The sequence below is a fragment of the Vulpes vulpes genome, chromosome 2 (assembly GCF_048418805.1).
Source record: "Vulpes vulpes isolate BD-2025 chromosome 2, VulVul3, whole genome shotgun sequence".
In the NCBI taxonomy this organism is placed as follows: Eukaryota; Metazoa; Chordata; class Mammalia; order Carnivora; family Canidae; genus Vulpes; species Vulpes vulpes.
In genome coordinates, this window is record NC_132781.1 from 136,239,691 (window position 1) to 136,265,223 (window position 25,533).

Genomic DNA, 25,533 nt, shown 5'->3' on the forward strand with positions numbered 1-25,533 from the left:
AATTCATTTATATATTTATCCTAGTGCAATAAAATGAGGTGACTGTCCAAGATATCAGAAGCAGGTTGTATTGAGATTGGATGACTGCCACTCCCTACCCACTGCAACCCCTCCCCTCCCCCACCACCCCCCAGGGAAAGTTATGTACAGACTATCTCAGTAGGGCCCCAGGATTTGAAAAGCCCTAATATATATATTGATAATTAGGTATTTTGGGGTTAATTACAGTATAAAATTCCTCTTTACCCGTAAGAATGTTAGCAATAAATAAATCCATTTGTGAGGCCAAGACCCTAATTCATGAGTATAGAGATTTATTTTGTGTATACATAGGAATCTGTCTTCGCCTGTATTTTATAAATTCTGGTTTTATATTTCATGTTTAAAAGCTTCTTGTTTGATTATTGAGAAATTGAAGAAAGTTCAAGTCTCTTGTAATTTTAGAACTGTCTCTATCTTCCTGCTTGAGATCCATAGAGAAGACCCCTTCAGCTTTGATTGTTCATAGCATTTGTCAGTAAGATATGACTCTGATTATTTAAGGTTTTGTATAAAATATTCCCTGTACCTTGTTTTTAACTCTTCTTCTTGCTCCCATATTCATAGATGAAGAATCCTTTTTTCATTTGCTCAACATTGCATTCATGATTCCTTGTTTGTAAAGATTACAAGTCTTTAGAGGGAGTATGCAAACACAAGATGAATGTAATATATACTTTTTATCATATTTTTATACTTTGTATTTTTATATTTTTTACAGTGAGCAAACAAATATATTCCATTTCCAGGTTTTATGTAGACATTTCTTTGTGAGGTATTTTTTGAGTTACATTTTTAAAATCAGAACCTTCTCTTTTTAAAAAAAAAAAGATTTTATTTATTTATATATGAGAGACCAGAAAGAGAGAGAGAGAGAGAGAGAGGCAGAGACACAGGCAGAGGGAGAAGCAGGCTCCATGCCGGGAGCCCGATGCGGGACTCGATCCCGGGTCTCCAGGATCACACCGTGGGCTGAAGGCAGGCGCTAAACCGCTGAGCCACCCAGGCTGCCCTAAAATCAGAACTTTCCTACCATTTCTTGGTAGGCTTTAAATAACTCACATAATTTAAAATTTTCCTTTTGTTTTTCTTTGTTTCAAATTTAAATCATTGTCTGTTTATTTTACTCATAGTAATAGTGCCATAGTCATTCTATATGCTTGTTAGGGAAATTCAGTTTTTTAACGTTTTCTTCAGGAAATACTATTTTCTGTATTTTAAGTCCACATATTTCCCCAGTATCCCTATTAAAGATATTCATTAGGTTACTATTTTTGTTAATTTACATTTTTAAAATTCATTCATTCATTCATTCATGAGAGACACAAAGAGGGAGAGAAAGAGAGGCAGAGACACAGGCAGAGGGAGAAGCAGGCTCCATGCAGGGAGCCCAGTGTGGAACTTGATCCCGGGTCTCCAGGATCACACCCTGGGCTGAAGGCAGCACTAAACCACTGAGCCACCCGGGCTGCCCTAATTTACAATTTTTACTGAAAATTGTATTTATATATGTAAACACTAATGAATGCCAAGAGAAAATCTTCATAAGTGATTTAGATCAAATACTAATGTAAAAAATAATAGCCACTTTTCTAGTAGTTAACTCGTGTTTCAGTTAATTTCCTCATATTAACCAAAAACTTTGCCGAGATTTTCAGGATATAAATCTGTCATATGTAATTTCTTTTATTAACATTAGCAAGTTGATACGTTTAATATTCCTGTATTGAAATGAAAGAAGACATTAATTTGAATTAACACTAAATAAATTACACAGTATTTTTTCAAAACAATCATACTGTCTGATTTAATGATTATGAATTTACTAGGCCAAATATAGTTCTTGATAGATGAGTTGATAATATCAATTCACCTTTTATAATTAAGTATCAAGGGCCTGTTCTTAATCAGCAATTTTTTTAAGGCTGAGTAAACATGCTGTTAATTAAACTCACAGATAATGGCAAGGGATGTTGATTGTTCCAATAAAGAAAATAAAATGATGCAGCCTGACCTTAAGAAGTTATAAATCTGGGAATGTTGACAAATGATAATAAGCAGCAAACCTTTAAAGAAGAGGATTGGTTCCCAAGTCAATATTGCTGAAAGAAATTGAATTCAGATTTGAAATGTATAACTTGAATATCCTTTAAAATATTCTATGCAAACTCTCAAATATGTCCACAATACCTAATTTAGAAATCAGGTGAAAACTTCTCTTTGAAGAGCCTGTTATAACATGTATATTCTGAATTAAAGAAGACATCACAATAAATTTTAAATGGTGGTTGAGGGTGGCCCGAGTGTAAGAGGACATAATCACAGTGCCCTGAACCTAATTATAGGTGAATTCAATGAGGTAGCCTGGTGGCTTTTATTCCTCTTTTTCTCACTACTATACTGCTAATAGGGAATGAAGTGCCAATCTGCACTGAAGGAAAATTAAATTATTTTAGGGGGGATCTTCTCTATCTCTTGGATATGAATGCCTGTTTGCTTCCCCAGATTAGGGGAAGTTCTTGGCTATGATTTGTTCAAACATATTTTCTGGTCCTCTCTCTCTTTTCAAGCCCTTATCCCAATAAGGCAGTTGTTATTCTTTCTTAAACTATCACTTAATTCTCAGAGTCTCTCCTTGTGCACTCTTAGTTGTTTTTCTCTCTTTTCCTCAGCTTCCTTTCTTTTCATCAACTGGTATTTTATGTCACTCACTCTTCTGCCTCATTTACCCTAGCTCTTAGAGCACCCAGGTTAGACTGCATCTCAGTTAAAGTATTTTTAATTTCAGCTTCATTAGATCTCATTTCTGCAGTAAGAGAATCTCCAGCATCTTTTATCCTTTTTTCAAGAGCCACTGGTAATTTTATAATTGTAATTCTGAATTCTATCTCCAACATTTTACTTAAATCCATATCCATTAGATCTGTGGCAGAGAATATTACTTCTGGTTCTTTCTTTTGTGGCAAATTCTTCCTTCTAGTCATTTTGTCCAGTGCAGAATGGCTGTCATGAGTGAGCAGAGTCAAAAGTATCAATCACGACCCAAGCAAAATACACTCCAGACAATTCTGAAGAGGTCAGGGACCAGAAAATAAATTTAAAGAGAGACAACTAAGGTGAAAAACAAATTTACAAAAAAAAAAAAAAAAAAAAAGTAGTAAAAATTTTAAAAGGGGGGTGGTGGAAGGAAATGGCAGGGCAGAGAGAATATAGTCTCACAGAGTGGACCACGATGGTGATCCTCTTGGTTCTGAGTGTATTTTGGTCCATATATTAGGTGCTAAATTCCAAATTTACATTAAAAAAAGCAAAGTTTATATAGAGAAACAACAGTAAACAACAAAAACAAAAAGAAAAAAGAGGCGGGGGTGTGGAATGGGAAGGAGGAGAGAATATAATCTCAGAGAGTGGACCAACCCAGCGCTCCACTTGGTACTGAGTATATTTTGGTCTGCGTGTTAGAATGTACTAAATTTAAAAATTAGAAAACAAAACAAACCCCAAAACTTACATATCAACAAAAGTTAAATGCAATACATTGAAAGGAAGCCAAAAAATGAAGAATATATCTATGACACGTAATTGTAAAAATACGAAAGAAGGAAAAAACTTAGAAAAGAGTAATTGATACAATATTGTAGTTAAGACAGGAAAAAAGAAAGAAAATTGGAAATTTTTATCTTGAAAGATAAACGAATCACAAGAACAAAACTTCAAGTTCTATATACTATTTTCCTTCAGTCCTGGAGCTTTCCAGTGCTGCTTGGTTAGTAAACTTGCTGTTCCCAAGTTTAAACTTCCAGCAGTTCCTATGGGGGAGGGGCCTGCTGCCCTGATTCTCAGGTGTCTGTGCCTGGGTGGGGATGTCCCACCCCTTGCCAGGTGGCCAGCCTCCGTGTGAGCTATTTGCCCTGTGAGACCTTTGTTCCTGGAGTCCGCACCTCTCTTGCAAGAAGCAAGCACTTTTCTATCTGCAGCTCCCCAACTGTTCTTTCTTTACATCTCAAGGTGGATTCATAGGTGTTCATGATGGTTTGAAAGTTATCTAGCTAAATTTGGGGGACCACATGAAATGAGGACCCTTATTCTTCTTTCATCTTGCCTCTTCCTCCGAAGGAAAAGTAGATGAAAGGGAGATAATATTCGCCTTATCATCAACCAGTTTTGCATTTATCTTATTCTTTGCTGCTTGTAAGAGTTACTTTAAAATCTAAATAGACATTTTATAACTTTGTCCTGGCAGAAACAGGAAAACATAGTTGCCCAATGCCCATACATAGCAGTTTGTTTCTGTTGAGTAGACACCCAGGATAAAAACAGTGTAAGTAGTGTGCCTCTGGCAAAGGGCTTTTGCTATTATTTTAATACTAACTGGAATCTGTTTTTATGATTCCAAAATATTTACCTTAATGAGGAATTTAAATGGAGTATACAAGATGAAAAATGAATCTGTAGTGAAATGCATCTTAGGCATCGGCTGTTCTATTGACAAAAGGCACAAATAGGAAATTTGCCTAAATAATTAGATTTTTAATTAGTGCATCATTGTAAGATGAATGGCATTGCGCTTCATTGCATGTAATTTTGTATTAGAGATTTCGTGTCAACAGAGATGCTACCTGTGGTTTGCTGATTTGAATCCTTAATTTATCACTTGGGTGTATAGCATGTCACCTATTTGCAGTCAGGAGTGGAAAGAAGGCATTTGATTATAACTTCACTGGTGGTGAGGAATATTGATGATATGGTAAATGAATACATTATATTTTCTAATATTCAAGAGGCAGCCACCCCTCCAACATTAGTGAGTGCCTATTAACTTGCAAAAATTTAAGCAACAGCGTGAGCAGATAGGTTGCTCAACCTCTAGTGTATGTGTATGTTGAATGTACCTGGACATTACTGATGTTATATTTGCTTTTTAAAACTTTGATTTTGTCTTTCCTTTTGACAGTTGCCGAACAAGCAACCGGAAAAGCTTGATAGGTAATGGACAGTCACCAGCATTGCCTCGACCACACTCACCTCTCTCTGCTCATGCAGGTAATTACTTACCCTTTCTTGAGTTGTGTTTTACTTCTTTTTGCTGGTTCTTAAAATACTTCAGGCCTTCTGAAATTTCACTTTCTATCTTGGTTTTCCTGTGGTTTTATCAGTATGTTGTTCTTTCTGATAAGTTAGCCCAAACCTCATCCTCTCTTTCAGAGTATTTGAACTCTGAAATTGAGAATTTCTTTTTAGATGGAATCCTTTTTTTGGTTATTTACTTCTCCATTTCTGAATTTGTGGATGATGCAAGACATGTTTCCATGTTGGGATAATCTTTGGGGAGTACAGATGTATTTGTTCACATGAAGAGGATCAGTGTTAAGAACTCTGGGAGAGGAAATCTGTCTTTTTCCCTACCCTTCTAAGTTCTCAACTGGGAACCCTCATAACCAAAGACAGATTAACAAGAGAAGAGCAAACACATTGATTTAAAAGAAGATTTCTGTGTCACAGGAGCCTTCATAAGAAAATGAAGACCCAAGGAAATGGTTAGCCTGAGTGCATTAATGCTAGGTTTGATGAAGAGTGAAAAGTTGTGCAAAGACAGGACAGGACAGAAACAAGCTAACTCTAGTAAACTGGGGCAAATTGAGCAAAGGCTCTACAATCACAGCCTTCTGTGTCCCTTGTTCTCAGAAATAAGGATGCTCCTTCCTCCAAGTTCAGGGAGGACACCTCTTACTTGGGGACTTGATGATGTGCGTTAGGCGCAGATCCAAAGACCCTTTCTGCACATGCCATTTCTCCTATTTCTTCACCTTAAAATACTGTTGGTCAGGATGCTGTATTTTGAGGCCACATGTCTTAGCCTCCATCAGAACCATTTAGCATTTATTCTCCTAAAGTTGAACTTACCCATTACTTACATTACAAATAATGCTGCTATGAGCACACTAGAATGTGTCTTCTCTAGTATGTGTGCAAGAGTTTATCTCAAGTTTTGCCTGGCAGTGGCATATATAACTTACTTATTACATCTACAATCCTTATAGGGACAGTGGATTTAAATATGAGCCCTAGGCCTCAAGTACTAATTATAAGGAAGGTACAGCTGTATTAGAAAAACTGTACTGAAGATTGCTTTGTATGTTGGGGGGTTTTCTTTGTTTGTTTGTTTTTAAGTTATGTCCATGATGATGCAAGGAAGAGAGAAGGGTTCATTCCAACCAGGAAAACATGAGAGAGTTCAAAGGAGCCACTTAATCAGGATGGTGAAACCCAGGCAAGACTTGCCTTGGGCTGGTAGAAATAGGGTGAGAAAAGAGGAATTACTAGTGTGCCTTGGGTGGGTGGGTGTTGGATTGTAAGAGAATATGAAGGTGGAAAGAGAGATGAAAATTAAGAGAGCATGAGGAATTTTTATTTTGATTGTCTCTCCAGGATTTGGAGGAGGATCTATGTTTTAGGGAGCTGTCTTGAGGATTGTGAAGGATGATGAGTGGGAAGGATGAGTGAGTAAGCCCTAAGTCATTGACTCTGGTGGAAACTCTAATCCTGATGGGCTTTCCAATGATACTCATTTCCTATTTAAAAGTAGGGCTGTGACTCTTTCTCTGAAGGCAATCCTTTTGCTCAGCTGTTGGCTTTCAAGTTGAGTGGGAGTTACCTGTAACACATTTGGGGAGAAGAAAGGAGCGAGAGTGGTAGTTGCCCCTCTGGAATGAAATCTTATTTTCTCTTTAGTAATAAATAAAAGATGGCAAAGTAAAAAAGGTAAAAAGCACTAATTGATAAAATTGTGATAGTACAGCAAGACTGCCGAAGCCCAGAAATGGCACTCTCAAGTAGAATTTCAGAGAAATTCATGCACATATATACAAGAAGGCATGTTCTAGAATGTTCATAGCAGCATTGTAATAGCTAAACATCTGAAGTCACCTCAGTAGCTATCGATTGAAAAAGGGGTAAATGAGTTGTGGCATAGCCACAGAGCATAGAACACAAATGTACTAGCGCACATGTATCCACACGGATGCAACTCAGTGAGAGTGTTGTAAGCAAAAGCCAGGTTGCAAAAGAAGATTACTGAAACCATTCATGTAAGGTTAGCATGAGGCTCCAAAGAATATTTTGTTTAGGGATACATGAGTGTGCCCATAAATATGTATATACATTTCTCATAAGAGTCTGAAGGAAAACATGATAATTTTAAAGACCAATTTCATGGCAGTAGTTACCTCTGAGAAGGTGTGAGGGAGATACCACTGGGGAGAGGGGTGAGCCACTGGATTTCCACAGCTGATGGATGGGCACCTGGCTGTTTCTATTAATACCATTTATACTGTGGAGATTTGTATTACATTATCATCAGAACAGTAAAAAGTGACATATAGGGGCAAGCAAGGCCAAATACTTATTTGGGGACTGGAGTTCTATCTTTTTTTTATCTTTTTTTTTTAAGAGTTGCAGTATTTTATTTTACTTTATTTTAGAGAGAGTGTGCACATGCACGTGCAAGGATGGGGTTAGAGAAAGAGAGAGAGGGAGAGAGAGAATCTCAATCAGACTAAATGCCCAGTGCAGGGTATGACATGGGGCTCAGTCTCATGACCCTGAGATCTTGACCTGAGCTGACATCAAGACTTGGATACTCAACCAGTGGAGCTACCCAGTCGCCCCTGGAATTGTACGTTTACATTCACCTTGCAAAGCACTCAACAGTATATACAAGTGCTAAGTGTATCATGAATTTTATTTCCTACATGTAATTCATCAGTGATTAAAAACTTTAATCCTACTTCTCTTTGTAGTGCTCTGTAGTCGTTGTACCCTCATTTATGTGCCTGTTGATTAGGCTTTTATTGCTGTGGTTTTCTTCAGTGCTAATATTGAGAATAGAGAAAATGTAGCGAAGACTTTAATGATCCTCTTAATTATTTTTCTTTCATTCTACGTAGACTTGAATTCTTTTCTCTCCAAACATATTTTTAGTGTTTAATCAGAGGAGTGGGCTGAGAGAAGCCTGTCTTTCGGGTTCTGTTTCCTTTAGGCTGTTAGACCCAGCAGGTTTTTATTTGCTCAGAACCTATAGGACTCTCAGACCTTTTTGTGAGAAATGGCATTTATTGTAGTCTCGTAGTTTCCTAATTACATATAATGAAGGAGAAGATGAAAATTAAATAAAGACCAGTCCTCATGTCTCGGTGAGGTGAATGCCTACCTTCTCTCCATGCCTCATCACCTCTTGCTTCCCATTGCTGTCCTCTGTGTCATGTGTTTGATACACAGGATGCCAGGTGAGAATCCCTAAATGTCTTTATGAAAAACAAGAGAGAGAAAAACTACCACCTCTCAGCACTTTCTGACCCAAAAGATAAAGTTAGACTTTCTATTGTTTTTTTTTTTAGGCTGGGATTATGTGAATCAGGCCACTCATCGCGGACACATGAATTAATACCTATCAAATGCATTGTGGAGATGAGAACGTGAATTTATTTGTGTAGATGTGTAAATAGTGCTCCAAGGAAAAAGAGATACTGGCATAGTGTTCTGGAGCTTATCTCTACAAATAAAATAGTGTTTGTTGAGAGCCAGGGACTCCAAAAAGAATAGTGAATAAGAGCCCCATTAAAAAAAAGAAAGGTAGAAAATCACAGGCTCCTAGTTCCAGGAAGATTCTAAGCATGAAATTTAATCCAGAAGCCCCAAAGGAAAAGACTGGTGTATCTCTTCTAACATGAAAATTTCTCTGTAGTAAAGAAAACCCAAAGAAAATAAAGTGTGAGAAATATTTTTAAGCCCATAATAAATATCTGATTGCCTTACACATAGAGCTTGTTTAAATTGACATGAAAATGGTCAGTGTACCAGGAAAAAAATGCGCAGAAGATGTAAAGGGCATATCCTAGAAAAAAAGTCAAACCGTCCCCCCCAAAAATATGAGATCATGATTCACCTCAGTCATAAGAGAAATGTGAGCCAGAATAATGGAGTATCATTCACCTAGCACATTGTCAAAAATTTTATAACATTGACAGAACCCAGTGACCGCAAGGTTGTGCAGAAGCAGGCCCTGCCACATGACGTAGGTGTCAACGCGAACTGATGCATCCATTTGGGTTGGTTTGCACTGTTGGTTACATTTCAACTGCCTTTGCCCTTTGGCCCAGCAAATTCATCTCTAGGAATTGATCTACTGAGATTCTCACAAAATAGCCGAAAATAACAAGTCTAGCTACTTGTAAATAGCAAATGGAAAGTTAAGTTGTTACCTCTTTATCATTTAATGTGTCCTTCAGTAGGGAACCAGTTTCCGTTTCATAGAAAATGATTCAGACCTACAATCCAGCACTGCATGGGGTTGTTACAAAGAGTGAGATAGACTTTCATGTTTTGTTATTAAATTGATGCCCAAGATAGACAATTAAGTGAAAAAATACATTGTGCATATTGTGTGTGTTTTTTAGACTGCATATATACGTTTAAGCACACTTTGCATATCATGCATATTCATAGGAAAATTTTGGAAGGAGAAGCTTAGCATTGTTTATCTTTGGGGAATAGGAAGGTAGGGAAATTAGCATATAGTGGTTTTATAATAAAATAAGGCTCTAAAAATAAATCCATAAAGAAAACAACAACAGCAACAAAATACCCACCTTAGTTTTCTGTTGTGTAATAAATTACCAAAGATACAGGGGCTAAAAACAATACCCATTTTTTTACATTTTAGGCTCTAAAGGGCCTAAGTCCGGGTACCCTTGACTTGAACTCAGGGGCTTCTCCAGGTATCCGAAGGCAAAAATCAAAGAAAGATGGAAAAGCACAAGTTACTAGCTCCCTAGGAACCCTCACCTAGTGTTTCTGCTTAGGATATCATTAAGACCACAATCAGAGTGTTAGTTGGGCTGGGCTCTTATGTGGAGACTAGGAAAAAAATCTCCTTCAAAGCTCCTGTAGGTTGTGAACAGATTCAGATGCAGTGCCAGTGTAGGAACAGATCCCTATCTCATCCTGACCATCCAGCAGAGCACAGCCAGTCATTCCCAGGCTTCAGATCTCTAACTTCTCTACCCTCAGCCAGAGCACATTTTTTCTTTGAAAAGGCTTATCTGATTGGGTAGTGACTCCAGGCTTTTAAGTCCTAAGAGCAAATGTTGCCCCCTTCCGAAATACCTAACCTCTTGTGTCTTCAAAAGTTGTTTTTACTGGGAGTTTGCAGGTGACTGTTCCAATTCATTTGTAAGAATGTTTCGGGAAGGAAAGATGAAAAGGCGTCTCACGTTCCCATTGGGCAATGCCAGGCATTATTAAAGGCAGGAAATATCCCTAAGGTTAGATTAGTATGTTGTTGGGGAAAGTTTCATAAATTACTTTATAGTAGTAAAGGTGCCTCATTTCGGAAGGATGAGTCACCACCGTTTTTGCCCCCGCCCTGTTCACCAAGCCCCTCTTCAAAGCTCTAACTCAACTAGAGGAGGCCCCTGGAGACGGAAATAATCCGAGAGCTGCAGAGCTGCTCTTCCAAGTAGAAACTCAAAACCTGCAGAACAGTGTCGGGCTGGGCACCTGGGAGTGGGGCAGCCCAGCCAACAGCTCATTTCCCACTCTTGTGAAGGAGCACACACGGTGGTGCACCGCCTGTCACCCCGCTTCCTCCCCACCTCCTGGGGGCCCGGGGGCCGTGGGCCTAAAGAACCCAACCCAGTTCACACATTACAGGAGAAACCATGAGATACCGTGGATTTTTTTGCAGCACAGGTTTTCTTAGTTCAGAAAACTGTGAGGTCCTTCTTCTCTGGGCCTCGTTCCGGGAGCCTCTTTTTGAGCCCCATGTGGGAACCGGCGTCCCCACTTACCATGTGCCCCGCGTGCATCTGCGCTGCGGGGGTTCTCGTTCATCACACGTGACACTGGAGCCGATGGGGGCACGGGCGGTGGTTTTTGCGGACACGCGTTGCTGATGCAAAGAGCTGGGGGTTAGCAGCCCGGCAATGAGATAGAGACGGGCAAGGAAAGACACACCGTGGAGCAGAGGTCAGAGAAGATAGTCTGGGATAGAAGGGGGGGCGCGAGCGTGCCAGGGTGCCAGCCGTGCCCCTGAGAGCATCCCCCAGGTTGGCGAGCAGCTTCGTGCCACCACACCGTGCACAAGTGGGAACCCCAAGCGTGGAAGGTGTGTAGCCGGGCAATAAGGGATCTTAGTAAAACCTGAAATTTGCGTCGTGGGTGCCAACCAAGTCCTTAATTGGCTCGCCAGTACCCCACGTGACTCTGTGCCATTTTAAAGAAATGGTAAATCTCATAAATTTTATAGGCCGCATCTCTGTGACTCTGATCCTGCAACCTGGTATGGTTAAAAAATAAAATGTGATATTATAACAGTGAAAACTGATTAAGTATGTAGAATATAGGAAAAATGACATGAAAAATAGGAATCTCCTCCAAACCCACTACTCAGAGACAACCCCTGCTCACATTTTATTGTATTTCTTGTCCTTTTTTCCTGTACTTGTGTGTGCTTGTGCGCGTCTGTATGCGTATACGTGGGATTGCTACGCATTATGTTGAGACTTTCTATAGTAAGTGCGCCCTTGCCGGTGCTCATGGTGTAGAGTTTTAGGTCCAATCGATAATATAAGCCAAACACAATATCATAATAATTTTTTCCAATTTTACTGAGATATGATTGACATGGATTAGTTTAAAATGTACGACATAGTGGTTTGATATTTTTATATATATTGGGAGATAACTTTAGTGAACATCTATCATCTCATGTAGGTGACACGTTTTTTTTTCCCCCCTGTGATGAGAACTTTTAGGATTTACTCTTTTGGCACCTTTAAATATACAATACAGTATTGTACAGCAAAGTGACTTTAGTTCACATTACATTCCAGAACTTATCTTATGGTTGGAAGATGGTCCTTTTGTATTTCTCTGTTTGCCTTATTTCACTTAGTATAATCTCCTCGTGACCCATCCGTGTTGCTCATGCAGAATTTCCTTCTCTTTTTATGGCTGATTGGTATTCACATACACTTTCTTTATACATTTGTCTTTTTCTTTATACATTTTCTTTATACGTTTGTCTCTTGATGGTTACTTAGGGCATTTCTGTGTTTTAGCTATTATAAATAATGCTGCAGTGAATATGGGCTGCGTACATCTTCTTGAGAGGATGGCTTTGTTTCCTTCAAATATACACCCAGGAGTGGAATTGCTGGATCATATGCTATTTCTAATATTATTTTTTTGAGGAACCTCCATCCTGTTCTCCATAATGGCTGCACCAATTTACATTCCTACCAGCAGTGCACAGGGGTTCCCTTTTTTCCACATCCTCACCACTACTCAGGACCTCTTTTGACAATAGCCATTCTAAAGTGTGAGGTGAATATCTTAGTACTTTTAATGTATATGTTTTATTAATCTTGTGTCATGTCACTGATACTCATTTCTGATTTGCCATTTGAATTTTTTTAATGGTGCTTTCTGAGTAATGTGAGGTTTTTTTTTGTTTTCTTACTTTTACTTTTTTTTGTGGTCTAGTCTATTTCCTTCTGATTTCTTTCACTTTTGTTGTCCTTGTGTCTAGTTGCTATAGTTTCATTTTTTCTAACAAGGCTGATCTTGCTCTAAGAATGGTCTGCTCCGACCTCACTGTTTTCTCCTGCTCTCTTCATGCTTGGTAAGTTCAGTATCAGTCACATGTTTCCTTACCTTCTCATACTCTTCATCTGTTGTATAGGGTGATGGTTTTCCCAAGCAGTGAGTGAGGTTTTGAGCAACAGGAGCTTTTCTGAACATGCTTATGTGTTTCTTCTCCAGTGTTCGTGGTACCAGGTTTGTATGTTGCACACGGAGGGAAAGCTGTTTCTTGTGAGTTTTAGCTTACTGGTGGGAACAACTTAGAGATTAGTGACCTTTGGGTATCAGTGAAAAATGAGATAAAGTGAGACTAGAGACATAGCCCTGAGTGTGATAGTACGTCTTTTTCATTTATTTTATAACTGTCATTCAAAAGCCTTCAGCAGATTTTTCATACCTGAAATGATATTTGCCAAATTGGTTAAATTGGCTTTGTAGATCTTTAGCAAAAATTTTCATTCAGCATTCATATCCTTCAGCCTTATAGACATGATGGTAGGAGACAAATGGTTCCCTTGCTTCTTTATATTTGGGGAATAGCCCAGAGCAAGATCATGTCCCCACAGGGCCATGACAAATTGATTGTGACCCCTAATGGAAGTTGTTCTATGATGCCTTGTATAACCAGTCTTTCTTTAAAATGATAGAGACTTTTTTTTCTCGAGGAATCTCTGATACGGTCACCTGTGGTCTTTTTTTTTCATAGTTATAAGCAGATCTCAGTTATACCAACTTAAACTTGTAAAACTTTGTGTTCAGTCTGGAGCTTCTGATGTCCTCAGAATTTCATTTTATGGAGCTTAAGATCAGCAAATCATGTGGATAAACTTGGTCAAGTAAAACATCACCCTGGAATCATCTGGTTTGATTAAAATCTTCAAAGGGCCCAAGACCAGATTTCCTAATCTAGTGTGTTTGTCCACGCTGTATAATTTCACAATGCATCTATTCGATGACATCAGGTATTTCCTAAATCAGGTTCTCTGAATTATAGAGAATACTACCCTTCTTATTCCATGCTACATTCAGAGTTCTATATTTTAATTCTTAGCCCTTGTGTAATTGCCAATTGTTGGCTTGAGTAATGACACATACTTCCCTTCCTGCTTAAGGAAAAGTATGATAAAATCAGGTGGACTGACGTCAGTCAGTGTATTTTCCTAGTGTTGGATATTGCTTTGTGTTGAATCACTCATCGGGGGTATATACCAGCATCCTTAGAACTTAATTCCTTCATGCAGATCATCTGCCTTGTGACTTCAATTTGTCATTTTAGTCCTTTGAGAAGACTCTAATGTGTATATGTAATCTTTTCCTAATATTAATTTAACAATTAACATCTTTCATGTATCCTGAAACTCTAAATGTAGACTTTAATCTGAATGGCCTTTGATTTAACTTTTTATTCTCTCCTTCAGTTATAAATGGAAGCTTTGGGGAAGCTGCCTTTTAAATTTATTTTAAATCTCCCCTGTATTAACAAAAAGTGATAATAGTTTTTTTTTTATGTTGTTTATAGAAGATGGCAGCTCCTCAGGAAGGTTTGACTCTGTCATCCATTGGGGACGGCTCTTCATTTTTTAAATTGAAATTTTATAACTTTTTTTAGATTATGCATTAACTGAATTTTCTTCGGCTCGGTTAAGTTGCTAAAGTACTAGTTGGATCTTAATTGCCTATTTTCGAAGTTAAAATTGACAGTATTTAGTGGTATGTTAGATGTGGGATGAGAGAATTGATCAAAGATGGTGTGCAGGTGTCTTGCTGAGGAAATCGATGGATGGAAGGGCATTTCTCGAGATGGGGCAAAAAGAGCAGATCTGAGGTAATGCTGAAGAGTTCACTTTGCTGCATACTAGGTTTTAAAAGTCCATGATACAGTTCAGTGACCTAAAGAAACAATTGTTTTATGGATCTGAAACTCAGAGGTTGAGTCAGTGCCAGTGATACTAGTTTGGAAGACATTCATTCATTAATTAATGGTGTTTAAAACCTTGGGAGGGAATGAAATCAGTGAGGGAAAGTGTTGTGGACTGAAAAGAAGACCGAACCTGGCTGAGTGGGGGTGCTGAGTCTATAATGCCAACATTTAGACGTCCTGAGAGGCCAAGTCGCCAGCAGGGAACTGGGAGGCAGCAACCAGAGAGGCAGGAGGGAAAGCGGAGAATGTAGTATCTCAGAATTCAGGAGGAGACAGAGAGCCCAGAAAGAGGGAGTGGTTAAGTTTTAATAGCAAGTCCTAAGTCTCCACCAGGCACTTAACAAATATTTATTCAAAGAATAAATAACTGTTCATAAAGAAATGCACAGAGCTTCATTTTACCCTCATGACCAAAAATGCAGCGTACTCTCTGGGGTCTATGGCAACATTTGTTTCCCCCAAAGAGAAAGTCCTCTGAAATATCGTATTACTTAGAAAGCCCCGCAGATTTTAGTGCATTATCTTAGTAACTTTAATTTGAAAGTAGCTTTAACAAATCTTTCACTTACCTTGTCCATAATGTGATCTGTTGCAATCATTGTTAAAAGCCGAGAGGGAGCTCCTGCCTTTCATAACTGTTTGGTGGTTTGGATGCTAAGGTGCTGTCCCATCTCCTGAATCCACAGAGCAGTCAAACAAGGCAGTGTTTCACCAAAATTAAGGAAATCTGAACTGTGGAAAATAGACATTGGAAATTCATGAAGTTATTTTCGCTATGAGAAAAAGAGATTTTTGCAAATTTGAGAAGGGAGAGGATTCTTGAGAAACAACAGTCTCAAAATAGCCTGGTTTCTTTGAAAGTTAGTGAGGTAGAAAAATCTTTTTAAATTTCATATTTTATAAAACAATTAGAAATGAAAATAATGGCTTATTGACTGTTAACTTTTGGGTTAGACATTTTAGGACTTAAATCTCGCACGGTGTGATAATTACATATTTTACTGTTAGAAAATAGATAAACAATATGTGTCATTAGGTCTTCAAATGTCTAGAAGTTTATATATTCATATTGGCTAAAAAGATTCTTTTTTGAAAAAGAAGCTTATGTTTCGGGTGGCTTTTATGTTAATACAGATGGTAAGTAAATGATCACCTAGAACATAAAAAGCTAAAAAAGGTGTATTTAAAATCCTTGCTTGACTCCCTGCTCTCCTCACCCTCAAGATTTTCAGAGCTTGATGGTCTCAGACTGAACACAGCTTTGGTGATTATCACAGTGACTTTGATTTTTCTTGTACTACGGTGCTTCTGGCACCCTTGTCACCAGCATAACCCCAAATTATCTCCGACCTTAAGTTAGAAATCCCTAGCTGTGTGTATGTGTAGACTGTCTTCTTCAGCCCGTTAGCTGGGGAGAGTGTCTGGATTTGTATCACAGACGGTTCCGTAGAAATGGAGGAATGTGAGGCAGGGGTCCCATTAGTACGGGATCCACCAGCTGCCTGCATTCAGTGCCAGCACCCTTGTTTAGAAGGCTAGGTGCTCACTGTAACCTAGTGGCCTGCACCTAGTTGGCAACCTCAAGTAAGGGAAGTTTCTAAGTCTATATTTTAAATTCAAGTACCTATGCTAAAGAGCATTTTCTTAAATATGCACAGTAATGCCATCTCTGTATTTGAACTTCCTGACTCTGGTATAATTACAATTTCAGCTTTAATGATGCTTTAATGCAGATTTTTTTTTTTGTATTTATTACATCAATGGGTGAGTACTTCTCCAGAAAGCCATGCAAATTGCAGGCTTTTCAAGCTGTACACTTCTATCTTAGGGGTAACAGTGGGTAATTACAGAGCTTGTCACGAAATGTTAAGGTGTGCGTATACTGTGGCAACCATCACCAGTTTAGAGGCTTCAGCGGTGGGGAAGGAGAGCCCGTCAACACTCATGCATTGGAGTTGATAGCAGATTTGGTATTCCTACACGCAGGAAGAGAGAGGTGGAAAAAATTTAGAAGAGCACACATACAAGCAAAGTCAGACAGTTTTAAGGAAAAGAGATGATTTTTGCTTTGAAAAAAAATTTAAAAAAGAAATAAAATAAAAATTAAAAAAGAAATATTTTACATTTTTTGAGTGTCTTCAGAAACCTTTCTTTTTTCTGTTTCCAAAAGCTGTGCATGTTTATTGTAGGAAATTTGGAAAATACAAGAAAGTATAAAGAAGAATATGAAAATCATCTGTGTTCTCATCCACCACTCAGAGCCAACCACTTAGTATTTGGGAATTTGTCTAAATATGTTTATTGTATATACGTACATCTGTGACACTTATGTATACATCAATTGTGCATAAAATATAAATTTTTATATATACATATATTTTGTCTCTACATGTATGTGATCTGTGGGATCATAGATACAACTTTGTATCTAGATCACTTTTCTTCGGTTGAGATTTTTACGTATCATTAAATAACTTTTTTTCTTCAAACACTTGGTTTTAAAAAGTATAAAATACTCCATTTCTTGAATATGCTATCGTTGCCTTCCCCTAGTGAATATTTTGACTCTTTTCCTGTTCCTTGTTCTTAGAAGTAATGTCGTGGTAAATAACATTACACATCAGTCTTTGTGATCAACTCCGATTAGTTTCTCAGCCCAGTCTGGGAGGGTTTTCTAAAAAGTAAGTGCTCACCTTCTGTTGTCTTGTATTTACGGGGTCAGGCCATTACTTTCTGTTTACTGGAGCTGTTGTTGAGGCCCTCGAGTCAGATTGTGTCCACAGGAAATACTGTGTAATGCTTGCTGCAAATGACATCTCACGAGCATCAAGAATGTGTGGTGTAGGCCCCAAAGTAACTTGATGCATATCCAAGTACATCTCAAGTGTGTTCTCACTAGGTGAAACAATAGCTAGTTCTATTGAACTTCCAGGAACTTTGTACCCAGTGACATCATGATGACCTAGTAAAGTTAGTGAAGTAAGTGAAGGAGGAACCACATAGCACAAAGCTGCAGAGCTATTGACACTCCACACTGTGTCCCTACTTTCCCAGACATTGGGGACTTAGCCTCTAGTGTAGAAACCTCCAGCTGCTATGTGACCCTGATCCTCCTGCCTGAACCCTTTTAATTTTGAGATCTTGAACAATTGATGAAATAAGTATTAGATGATGTATGTAATAAACCCTAGACCTCAGGTTTAAGATCAGGATTTTAGCTCATCTCTACTATGTATCAGCATTTTGCTCCCTTGGGCAAATCATTCTCTATTCTCAACGTCCTTATATCTAAAATGTAAGGAATAGAACTTGCCTGTACCACCTCCTATGATGGCTTAAACTTGACTATATTTGCAGTATTCTAAAGTCCACACCAGTGTGAGGTTTTCAGGAACTGTTTTTTTTTTAAGATTTTATTTATTTATTCATAGACACACACAGAGAGAGAGAGAGAGAGAGAGGTAGAGACACAAGCAGAAAGAAAAGCAGGCTCCATGCAGGGAGCTCGATGTGGGACTCGATCCTGGGTCTCCAGGATCACACCCCAGGCTGCAGGCGGCGCCAAACCGCTGCGCCACCAGGGCTGCCCAGTTTTCAGGAACTACTAAGGTATTATCACAACCGATCTGAATTCATAATGTTAAAATAATAGAATACCATGGTGTGTAAATACAAAGCGAATTAGAACACAGGCCTGTTACAGTCTTCACATGGGTTGCTGACAGTGGAGTGTGGCATCCTTGTAACTGTCCCTATTGCAGTACCTTTGTCATAGTCTGTGATATTTTCGTTTTGGCATTCCAGCTTTTGGAGATCCCTCAATTACGTACTTAGTCTGGTTTAGAGATGACTTGGGAAATGAATGCCATTTCTTTTAAAAGTCAATTCCAGGGGTCCCTGGGTGGTGTAGTCGGCTAGGAGTCTGACTCGTTTCAACCCTGGTCATGATCTCAGGATTGTCAGTTGGAGCCCCACGCCAGCCTTGCGCTCAGCATGGAGTCAGCTTGGGACTTTCTCCCTCCCCTACTGTGCTCGCTCTTTTTTTCTCTCTCTCTGTCTCAAATGAATAAACAAAGAAACAAATAAATAAATCTTATAAAAGGGATCCCTGGGTGGCTCAGCGGTTTAGCACCTGCCTTCAGCGCAGGGCCTGATCCTGGAGACCCAGGATTGAGTCCCACATCAGGTTCCCTGCATGGAGCCTGCTTCTCCCTCTGCCTGTGTCTCTGCCTCTCTCTCTCATTCTCTCTCTCTCTGTGTGTGTCTCATGAATAAATAAAATCTTTAAAAAATAATAAATAAATAAATCTTTAAAAAAATAAGAAACAAAAAGTTCCAGTGGACCAGAACCACAGCAGTTCCATAGGGCCTGCCCAGGGATAGGGATAGGGAAGGATGCATAGCCCCCTGCTTGACCTTTGCTTCACAGAGCAGATCAACCTTTGTTACATTTTGGGCTGAAGAGTCGTCTTTTGCCAGAGCATAAGATTCATGTACACACGTGCATGTACACGCAGATGCATGTTTAATTTTTTTTTTATTTATTTATGATAGTCACAGAGAGAGAGAGAGAGGCAGAGACATAGGCTGAGGGAGAAGCAGGCTCCATGCACCGGGAGCCCGATGTGGGATTCGATCCCGGGTCTCCAGGATCGCGCCCAGAGTGACCTTCCCCCATCATTGGCCTGGGCCAAAGGCAGGCGCCAAACCGCTGCACCACCCAGGGATCCCCAGATGCATGTTTAAAAGCCATTCTAAGAAACTGAGACCTAGGCAGCCAAGGGTTCAGGATCCCATGACTTGTTGGTATCAGACCTAAGTCTGGAACCCTGTTTCCCAGTCAGTACCCCTGGCACCCTTCCCAGCAGGACCCTGTAAGATGGCCCTGACCTTCAGGGTCTTTTGGTGGGATCAGGGAAGACAGGGAACATCCCCAGACTTAGCTTTGGTTCATTCTTCTCTCTTGGGCCTGACGCAGTATCTTGACCCATGGTTTTCTTCATTTATGTTTCTTCTGTATTGCTCTGTGAAAGAGCGTGGGGTCTCTCACCTGAAGTGGGGGGGGGGGGGGGGAGAGCTCACTTTTCACAAGTACATGCATAGATTTATAGGCATCTTGTTATTATAGTTACCATTTATGGTGTGTTTGAGGATAGAGAAAAATGTTAGATTATATTAGGAATGAATTAAGTTGTTGTAAAACATTGAAAGAGGAACTGTTGGTCAGGGGAGGAGCGTGTCAGGAATACGCTAACAAGACCCCACATGACTAAACCAAGTGAAGGGGGGTCAGCAGGAAATCGCACCTACCTAGTAAACAAGTGGGCTGAGAAGAGAGTAAGCTTCATTTTTATAAAAACTGTGCATTTCCTCACTATACTTTTGCTGACTCTCCTGTCAACATCTCCCTTTCTGGTGCAGGATCTCTGTCTGATACAGGTGCACTGAGAATTTTCCTTCAAAGTGTAAACATTCCTGACTGGTCCACTTATTAAGGTGTCAGTTGTCAGTGAATAAAAAAACCAGCATTTAATTACTTGGACCTTTTTTGAGTGGATATAAAGAAGTTATATTCCAGATGAATTTTCTTATAGTTCTGTAGTGGTTTGCTATTAATCAAATATGCCTTTGAACAGTTCTCTTATCTTCACTTGGCTTTAATTTCCTTTTCTGTTAAAGGAGGAGATTGGATTATATGTATTTATTCTAATATTCCTTTTTAATATTTATTCCAAGGCTGTAACTTCATATTTCTAGTTCTTTTGTTTTAAAGAATTTTTTACCCCTACACTGTGCTATCAAGATTAATTCATCCTGGCCTTATGTTTTTCACTGGGTGCATGCTCTTAGTATTCAAAGGGCAGATGAGAAATGGTCTCTCAACATCTTAAATAATAAGGAAAAGATTTAGGGTAAGAGCGTAGATTGGATTCTCCAGACCTAAGATGGAGGAGAGGGACATGCCTGAGTGACCAACAACCATGTCCTGGATATGGTTACAGATACCATTTGAGGATGGATATTCCATCCAGAAGGATTTTTCTTTCATGGAAAAATTGGTTTTCCTATGTCCTGGGCCTCCCAGGCATAGTTTGATAGCCATCCCTGTGTTTACTGGAGTAGCAGTTCACCTTAGTTTGTAGTAGGTATGTCTGTAAACCGGAGTAGTCAGGCTTACAAGCCTTATTTTGCATGTGGACATATTCTGGAACTCTCCAGTAGTTACCAGAGTGACCTTCCCCCATCATTAAAGGAATGAATTTAGTTTTGAAGGTTTGAGGGTGAGGGGAGCAATCCTGAGTATGTGTGTATGTGAGAGAGGGAGAGAGACAGAAAGGCAGAGAGAGAGAGGTCCTCAGGCTGAGAATAAGCCCTACTTCAATGTTTGCAGATGCAAATCATTTTAAATTGACGAAACATAGGAAATGAAGCAAGTTCCTTGACTGGTAAAACAAAGCCCTCTTCCTTGTAGGATCTGTAATTTGGCGTGGGAATGAACACATTCTAGCATCCCTGAAATCTAAAGAAAAAAAAAATTATGAGCGGGTTCACATTTGGGGCTTCTGTGCCATTATTTGGGTAGGAATTGTGGGTTTGAAGCTTATTCCAAGTTATTTCATTTGACGCTTTTGATTTTCAAAAGAGAAAGGCCAAATGTAAATTCTTTCCCTTCTCTGGAGACCCAGGCAGACTTTTAACATCAAGATGTACCTACTTCCCCTGACAACAAATTTCCCACAAGCAGTAGCAGTCTGCTTTGTCAAGAGCTCTGCGAAGCTGTCGTATTTCACTTCTCCTGTACTTCTTGTTGACACGGATGATGGATGTTCATTTCTCGTGGTGATGGGAGGCTGCCACTATTTCTGTCATGATTATGTGCCTGTCTTACCTGACTCCTGCTTCACATTTCATTTCCGGAAATTGTCTTCCCCATCAGGGTAGCAGTCACAGTGCCTAAGTTTGTAAAGTTCCAATACCTAGCGACTAAAGTCACTAACATTAACATGCCTCACCGTGAGTGGCTGGCTTAAAAGTTCTGTGCTTGTTAGCTTATCTGTAACATCCCACCATCCCCAATCTGTGAAACTTCGGTAACACAGGAGATAAAGAAGATACTAATGATGGGTCACATCTTTGGGAAGGATTACACGTGTAGCATAGAATCTCATGATTCCGATACACCCAACACATGGCTAGACCTCAGAAACAGGGTAAGTAAGAGCCTGATGGACACAGATAGAACATTTCCACAGGACAGTGGATTTCACTTTCCTCTACCATGTATTCTGACGTCAGAGACGTTGTACCTCAGCCAAGAAGCAAAATATTTAGTGGTCTCCTCCTACCACAAGAAAGCTGTTTTACACCCATTGTTCTCCCAACAGCCTTATCTTTCTCTATTATATTTGAGAAACTACCCTTGATAGCATTAAACGTCTACCTCAGATAAACTGAAGATTCATTAATGAACTTGTAACAAAATATTTTTCTGGAACCAGATATATGGAACAAAAGCAATAATCAAAGATACTGTTAATGAAGACTCTCCATGTTGGAAGAGAGATAAAGTAACAAAAATAAACAACAAAAACTAATCTCTGCCCTGGATATAGCCCTGTGATTTTTTTTTTTTTATTTTTAAGCAATGAAGGAAAAACACAAGTCTACTTCCGAACGGAGAAGAATAAACTGATTGCTTACAAAGGAATATAATTTGTGCCTCAGACTTCCTTCCACAAATTGCCAGATACTGATATGGTGGCCACAGAACTCTATTTGATAAGATAGCGTATGTATGTATGTATGAAGGCATTGTCATTCATTTGAGGTCACATAAAATACACTTTTCATGTCTTTCCTGAGGAACTCACTTAAAGATATATAGCTCAGAATTAAAGAGCTTAAAGAATTGGGAAGATGGGATATAAAAGTAGCATGTTGAGCATACTAAAAGTTTGGAAAGATAGTTTAGAAATAAAACAGTGTAAGTAATGATTCAATAACAACAGGATAGCTCTAGAACTCCTATCAGCCAAGATGGAAGGTGGAGATACAGAAGTACACACATGCCAGGTTTCTTGGCTTCCTTCAGGGAGTGAGGCAGGGGGACAGGAGTTAAACATAATCCTTTGGAATCTCTTAATTAGCAAGATAGACATTCAACTATTCAGCTGTTTGTGTGTGTGTGTGTTTTTTAACATTTAAAGAAAATGTACTAGCATGAAAAGCAGTCATTCCTTTGTACATCACAGAAGAAAAGAAGAAAATATCCCTACAACGCAGAGTAAGAAAACTACCTACCACACCTGCTTTGAAATATCAATGTGAAAATTGTAATGGAACACTGGAGAAGTTATTTACTATAAACCACTGAGGTTTATCCCAAGAATGCTGATTGACTTGATGTTATGAAAAGTACCAGTACATCAAAGCAGTGGGTCTGATGTTCATCTGAATAGATGTTGAAAATGCACTTCGTAAATTAAACATCCATTTTTGCTGAACGTGCTTTAGGAAATGAGAACACACAGAGAGTTCCGTAATACAGTGAGACACATCTCATTTAGACGAATAGCCAGTGTCTTACTTTAGTGAAAGACTAGCAGCATTTTATTAAAATATCTCCCCATTAATATTTAACTTTATTCCAGAGGTTCTTTGTACTCAAGGAACCCCTAAAACTAAAACAAAATCTATAACTAAAACCTGGTAAAGTTTGTTATATTCGGATGACATAAATAACATAGAATATGCAAGAGAATTAAGTTTGTAAATACTAAAATTAATAAAAAGTATTCTGGGCAGCCTGGGTGGCTCAGCGGTTTACCACCGCCTTCAGCCCCAGGGCCTGATCCTGGAGACCCGGGATCGAGTCCCACGTTGGGCTCCCTGCATGGAGCCTGCTTCTCCCTCTGCCTGTGTCTCTGCCTCTCTCGCTTGCTCTCTGTCTCTCATGAATAAATAAATAAAATCTTTTTTAAAAATTAAAAAAAAAGTATTCATTAGGCATATTGTATATAAGATGAATGTATAGAAATTAGTGTGGAATATTACCAGCTATAACCAGTTAGAAATGATAATGAAAGAAAGGGATTAATTCATGATAGCATTCCACTGTCTTCCCCTACCCCTTTTTCACCAAAGAAATGGGACATAAATGCCACGCCTTTGAAATAACTAGAAAGAGCCTTGAAAAAGATTGCTATGTAGAAGCAACAGAACTTTGATAGGAAATTCAAGTATTTTTCAATTTTTAATAATGGAAAGACATGTCCTGTTCATTGGGGTGGAAAAGCTAAATGATATCATTTTGCCATATTAAATCATGGTTCTAAAGCAACTCTAATCCAAATCCTCTTGATTGTGTGTGTAACTGTTTTATTGCAAGCACCATATTCACTCTATAGTTGAAGCAGAGGAGGAATTTATTAAGGTACATAGGTAGCTCAAAAATTTTCAGGAGGGCCAGAGAGTGAGCTTTGAAGTCCACGTGGCCTAGAAAACCACATGGACCATATCATGGTACTGTGCAGAGCAACTCCTGGCTACTGGTGCCCCTGATCCTGAATTCCAGAAACTTAAGACACTACACCCCCATCCCGAAGAGCAGTGCTCCTGAAAATTAATTTTGCTGTGAAAATAACTGTGTCACCTACTCTTATATATTGCCTTCTCTAAAGCCAAAGTTGAGTTTAGACTTAATTGGCAAAGCCTCGGCTATGCTCTCATTGCAAAGAAAGCTGGGAATCTGGGAGGTGTGGATGGAGGCATCAGTCTTGGGAGGCAGCTCTGCTGATGGGAAATTCCTCTTCTCTAGGTTGACAGCTCAGAAGACACTGGATGAGCATAAAGATGACACATACTCACTGGGCATAATGGCTGTAAAATACACCAGGAAGACTGTGTAGATGTAGTTGGCCACATAATTTCAAAGAGTTGGACCTGAGTTTATCAGACATCATCTGGGGTGATAACAGTGCAAGCAGTCAATCACACGTGAAATAATAATTGATTATTATTTCAGTTATTGCTATGATATTATTTTAAAGATTGATAATGATATGGTGAGGGAAACCACACACAGCACTGAGAGAGTGCTTAATCAGCGAATGGTATTGGGAATATTGGCTATCTACATAAAAATACATATATGAGGTAGACTTCATACTTCCTAAAATGATTTTCATACAGATATTAAATGATGTGTAAAAATTAAACCCTAAAAAGTAAAATTAATATGTAGTTTAGGATGAGGAAATATTTTCTTAGCATGAAAAAGTGGAAGAAATAGCTCAGGAAAAGATTGATAACACAAGTATACTAAAAGTTTACAATTTTGTAAGTTAAAAACACCATAAAAAAGTAAAATACTAGGGACACCTGGGTGGCTCAGCGGTTGAGCATCTGCCTTCAGCTCAGGGCATGATCCTGGAGTCCTGGAATCGAGTCTCACATCGGGCTTCCTGCATGGAGCCTGCTTCTCCCTCTGCCTGCATCTCTGCCTCTCTCTCTCTCTCTGTCACGAATAAATACATAAAATCTTTAAAAAAATTAAAACTGATATTTTCTCAGTTGCTGAGAAAATATCTCCAACAAATATAATGGGAAGAAGTTTAATATTAAGTCATAAAAAACCTCTTAAATGAAAGAAAAAATTCTAACATCCTACTAAAATAGGCACAGGACATGGACAGCTCACAAAAGAAGCAGTAGAAATGACAAATGAAAAAGTCTGATTTCCCACTAATCAAAAAAAATGCAAATCAAAATAATGAAATACCAGTTTCACCTGATTTGCAAATATTAAAAAGCACACACAGTAATAATCATTTCTAGTGATGATGTAGTGAGATAGTAATGCTCAGTACATTAATGTAAATTTATGATCTTTTTAGAAAGCAGAGTGGTATTTTGTCAAGAACACTAAAAAT

General features: G+C 38.8%; 1 protein-coding gene across 1 annotated transcript in view; it reads left to right on the forward strand.

Moving 5' to 3' along the window:
* The window catches only part of MAST4 (microtubule associated serine/threonine kinase family member 4), a gene marked incomplete at its 3' end in the record, with an annotated part of 472,864 nt that overhangs the window by 421,177 nt on the left and 26,154 nt on the right, over positions 1-25,533 (forward strand). Inside the window, exon 7 of the mRNA XM_072745280.1 lies at positions 4,994-5,082. Within this exon, the coding sequence (XP_072601381.1) occupies positions 4,994-5,082 (89 nt within the window). The remainder of the gene's footprint in view (positions 1-4,993; positions 5,083-25,533) is intronic.